At 47.5% G+C, this 5,000-nt stretch overlaps 1 protein-coding gene across 1 annotated transcript in view; it reads left to right on the plus strand.

Annotated features, from left to right (window-relative positions):
* The window catches only part of LOC307270929 (diacylglycerol kinase delta-like), a gene marked incomplete at both ends in the record, with an annotated part of 18,311 nt that overhangs the window by 6,472 nt on the left and 6,839 nt on the right, over positions 1 to 5,000 (plus strand). Inside the window, 3 exons of the mRNA XM_080054817.1 lie at positions 1,652 to 1,746; positions 2,129 to 2,228; positions 3,554 to 3,881. Of these exons, the coding sequence (XP_079910943.1) occupies positions 1,652 to 1,746; positions 2,129 to 2,228; positions 3,554 to 3,881 (523 nt within the window). The remainder of the gene's footprint in view (positions 1 to 1,651; positions 1,747 to 2,128; positions 2,229 to 3,553; positions 3,882 to 5,000) is intronic.

Raw genomic sequence — 5,000 nt, forward strand, 5'->3', positions numbered from 1 at the left:
CTGTAAGCATTCTTTTTTCCTGCTGTCAACTTATTCAACTGTTGTGCCAAAGCAAATTGATTCAGGTAGAAAAACTTCTATCATACATGAACTACCAACATATGAAACCATGTGATGATGAAAACTGAAGATTAGCCTGAATTGCTGAGAGAGGTAGTTTTTTCTCAAATTGTGGCAGTGGGGTAAAGTGAGGCAAATGCTGTGGGGTAAAGTGAGACAGTGTCTGTGCCCTCTTTTAATGAATCCATTATATTTGAGGTAGTAAGGAGACTAGTTTGAATAGGACAAAAGACAATGCGGGCCGGAGGTGGGGGTTGAATGGTTATAGGGGTGTCAGCAAGGGAATAGTTTGGCAGGTATGTATCTGTGGGACAGAAGAGTGACCTTTAACTTCAATGGACTCTAAGTAATATGTATTTATTAAATGAATGATCCCAATAAAACAAATGCAGAAAAATATTAATCAAAGACTCAAAAGATGGAAAATGACAGCTGGGTCTAGTCCTGTGTTCTGAGTCCCAGGCTGTTCTGGTTCTGATTGTCCTTTGCTTTGACCCCCAGACACCAGCTGGCTCTAAGGGTCCTGTGTTCTGACCCCCAGACTGTTTTTTTAAACTAACTGGTTCTATCTGTCATTTGAATGATAATTATTTAATATTAATTATATGGTGTATTTGATCAGAGTTACTTTTTTTTTTTAATTGACCAAACCTCATGATTCTGTTTCTCGTCCGACATTAGTTTTGGAATATTTGTTTTTCAAGCTAGCTGTCAGGATTGTAACTGTTACAACAGGTGTTGTTATGGTAGTTTAGAGTGCAAAAAGCAAGTGGTTCAGTTTACCCCCTTGATTTTTTTGGTCTGTCTCAGTTTACCCTGAAGCTGGGGTAAAGTGAGACACATGACAACTTTTTTTGAAACAATCATATTTTCACTGCCGTTTGTCATTAAAGAGGACCTATGATGCTTTTTGACTTTTATGACCTATAAACGTTGTTATGATGATTCATAGTCATGCTTAACCATACTAAATTATCAAATAATGACTTACATGCATTTCGACGTATTCCCTGCTGACCGTCTGGGGTGTCTGTGCCGAGCACTAAACACTATTCTAGCCAGTCGAGAAGTCACGTGTTCAAAGCGGTCTACCCTTTGTAACCCTGTGACGTCGCATGTAACTTGGTGTCGTGACCACGCGGATGTTTCCATGTATAGTAATGCTGTCACTTCCTTGCTCGCGTCTGCCTCGCGCCCTGAAAGTGTTCCGGAAGGAAGGTAACCAATCACAACGGAGTGGGGTTTGCAGGAGGGGGGGAGGGTAGCGGAGATGGCCGAAGCACAGGCGGAGGGAGCGGAGATGGCCGAAGCACAGGCATGCTGGATCGCCAAAATAAGAGAAAGAGCTTCCCGAAAATCTACATAGTTTTTTGTGATGTGATTCGTGTCAGGTTGCTCTATAGCAGTTTTAACAAGAAATTAAGACCAGAAAAGTAGTATAATAGGTCCTCTTTAACAAATTCTGAAAACGTACATTGCTAGGAAACATCCTGAATTAATGGGAAATGTGTACATTTTACCCTGCGTGCGTGTGTGTGTGTGTGTGTGTTTGTGCGTGCGTGTGTGTGCGTGCGTGCGTGTGTGTGTCCAGGTTCAGCAGATTCTGACCTATGAAGACTCGGTGGCTGCTCATCTCTCCAAGATCCTCAGCTCAGACCAGCATTCTGTGGTCATCTCCTCCGCCAAGTACGTGTCTGTCTGTCTGTCTGTCTGTCTCTCTTTCTCTCTCTCTCTCTGCCTGTCTGTCTTTCCGTCAGTGTGTGTGTCTGTCTGTCTGTCTGTCTGTCTGTCTCTCTCTCTCTCTCTGTCTGTCTGTCTGTCTGTCTGTCTGTCTGTCTGTCTGTCTGTCTCTCTCTCTCTCTCTCTCTCTCTCTCTCTGCCTGTCTGTCTGTCTGTCTTACTTTCGTTGTGTGAACTGACTATGAATATGTTAAATAAATGTGTTGCTCTCTGTCTGTCTGTCTGTCTGTCTGTCTGTCTGTCTGTCTGTCTGTCTGTCTGTCTGTCTGTCTGTCTGTCTGTCTGTCTGTCTGTCTGTCTGTCTGTCTGTCTGTCTGTCTGTCTGCAGGGTGCTGTGTGAGACGGTGAAGGACTTTGTGGCTCGTGTTGGTAAAGCTTATGAGAAGAACACAGAGAGAACGCAGGAGTCTGAAGCCATGGCCAAGAAGGTACCTGTCTGTCTGTCTGTCTGTCTGTCTGTCTGTCTGTCTGTCTGTCTGTCTGTCTGTCTGTCTGTCTGTCTGTCTGTCTGTCTATCTATCTGTCTGTCTGTCTGTAAAGCAGTCTGTGTGCTGGGAATGTGTATTTATTGTGTATTCATTGTGTATATGTCTATATGGCGATATATCACGATACTTAATTTCGATATCAGTAACGATTTTAATGACAAAAAATAGATTTTTTTTTTGATTTTTTTTATGATTTTTTTTTTTTTTTTTTTTTTAGCTTTTAAAGGCTTTATTGACAGTGCAGAGACACAGATATGAAATGGGCAGAGAGGGAATGAAATGCAGAGAACAACCACGGGTCAGATTCAAACCCATGTCTGCTGTCAGGCCTGAGCCTCTAGGATACTGACTATTGAAGTTAGATCAGTTTTGTTTATAAGAATACTTAAGATTCACTGTGTCAGAAAAGCACACTGATGTGTTTTCATGTTTAGTGTGTCCTGTACAGTTAGTACAAGAGTGAATTGGATTTGTACAAAAGTGAATATTGATTTTAAGCAGCTGCAGCAGTGTTTGATCATTTGCCAAAACCAAAAAAAAAGTAAAGAAAGAAAAATAGTTTTGACTTCATTTGTCTGTGCAATTATCAATATATTGTGCTGTTATGTTTGACAAGGCAACTTGTTTATGGAATATCGCAATATATCGTGATATATCAAGATACGCAATATATGGGGGCACCCTTAGCTCAGTTGGTAGGGCGTCCCCCCCCGGGCCGGGCCCAGCAGCAGACCCGGGTTCGATTCCCGCCCGCGGTCGTTCTCTGCATGTCACTCCCCTCTCTGCCCCATTTCACCTCTGTCTCTCTGCACTGTCAATAAAGCCTAAAAATGCCAAAAAAATATCTTAGAAAAAAAAAAGATACGCGATATATCGTGATATATTGTCATATATCTATCGTGACCAGTGTATCGTGATACGTATCGTATCGCGAAGTCCTTGACGATACCCAGCCCTAATTCATTGTCTGTCTGTCTGTCTGTCTGTCTGTCTGTCTGTCTGTCTGTCTGTCTGTCTTGTATTAATGGTGTATTCATTGTCTGTCTGTCTGTCTGTCTGTCTGTCTGTCTGTCTGTCTGTCTGTCTTGTATTAATGGTGTATTCATTGTCTGTCTGTCTGTCTGTCTGTCTGTCTGTCTGTCTGTCTGTCTGTCTGTCTGTCTGTCTTGTATTAATGGTGTATTCATTGTCTGTCTGTCTGTCTGTCTGTCTGTCTGTCTGTCTGTCTGTCTTGTATTAATGGTGTATTCATTGTCTGTCCCCAGTGCTGCGTGCTGAAAGAGAAGCTGGACTCTCTGTTAAACACTCTGACTGAAGAGTCCTCGGCCTCCAGTGTGTTGGCCCCTCCTCCTCCCCCTCCCCCTCTCACTCCTCCCCCCCCTCCCACCATCACAGAGGAAGGAGAGGAGACAGACACACACACACCCAACCCTCCCCTCCCTAACCCCCCCCTCTCCCTCCCTAACCCTCCCCTCTCTAACCCCCCCCTCTCCCCGCGACCACCCGCCAGCTTCAAACCCCGAGAGCAGCTAATGCTACGAGCTAACAGCCTGAAGAAAGCCATCAGGCAGATCATCGAACACACAGAGAGAGGTGAGCTAACCAAGCGGACCCCGCAAAGTCGCAAAACACTTTCAGTCTTTCAAATGAATAGGTTCTATTTCATCCTTACTGACCGCCAGAGGCGGTGCATTAAGCACTGGATGGCTGCTATGCAGAATGTAGCACAGTTTGGGCTGGGCGCCATGCCACCTGTCGAGCCTGCCTTTGCCAGGTGTCCCCGGCCCCAGTGCAGGGTCACGGACGACCTGCTTTTAAAGGCCTACGATACAGCAGCACGTATGGGTCGGGGAGGCGACTCCCTCACCCACCTAAGGCTGGCGCTCTCAACCTCTCTGCAACAAGCTGCAGTTGAGCCATCTCTGCAGAGGCGTAGCGATGCGTCACTGCAGGCCATTGCTCTCATGTCCAGGGACTTAGGGCACGTTATGTTCACCCTTGTCCAGACTCGCCGCCAGGTTTGGCTAAGTCGCCTCTGACGGAGAGGTGCAGGAGGCCCTCCGCTGGGCCTGTGGCGCCGGGGAGCTGTTTAGATCAGCTGCCCTGGAGACGCCGGAGCAGGCTGCCTTGGCAGACCAGCCAGCAGCTTCGGGTCTATTCGCAAGAGTGTGTCCACTCCTGGCAGGCCTAGGGACTCCTCGGCTGAGCCACTCTCAGCCACGTTCTCATCCAGCGAGAGACGATGGCCTACGCAGGTCTCAGCGGCCCGCCCAGCAGCCTACTGATAACTCTCGTGCCCCCGCCCACCCGTCCGGGGAGCCTCGGGCCTCAGAACCTCACCGGTACCCCCCCCCCCCACACAGAGGCCTGGGGGCCAGGTGCTCGGGCATCAGGGCCGGCCGCTGGCTGTTTTTCCCAGCAGCAGCGTAGTTTCTGGGCTGACTGTATTATATTACTATAGACCCCTGGGTGGTTTCCACCTTAACCCGGTGGTAGGAATTGCAGCTCCGACGCCGGCCACAAGCCTTTGGCCGGGTTGGAATGACAGACCCTCAGTGATGCTTCACTGCAGACTTTGCATTATATGTGTGTCAACAGACCCTCCGTTCTCTTCCAGTCGGCCCAGGCCAGACGTTGGGCCAGCTGCACCTCAGGCCCCAGAGCGAAATGGAACCTCTGTGGTACTCCGTGCCGATAGCTTCAGCCACGTTC

Source organism: Ammodytes marinus, assembly GCF_949987685.1.
Source record: "Ammodytes marinus genome assembly, contig: scaffold_462, whole genome shotgun sequence".
Lineage (NCBI taxonomy): Eukaryota > Metazoa > Chordata > Actinopteri > Uranoscopiformes > Ammodytidae > Ammodytes > Ammodytes marinus.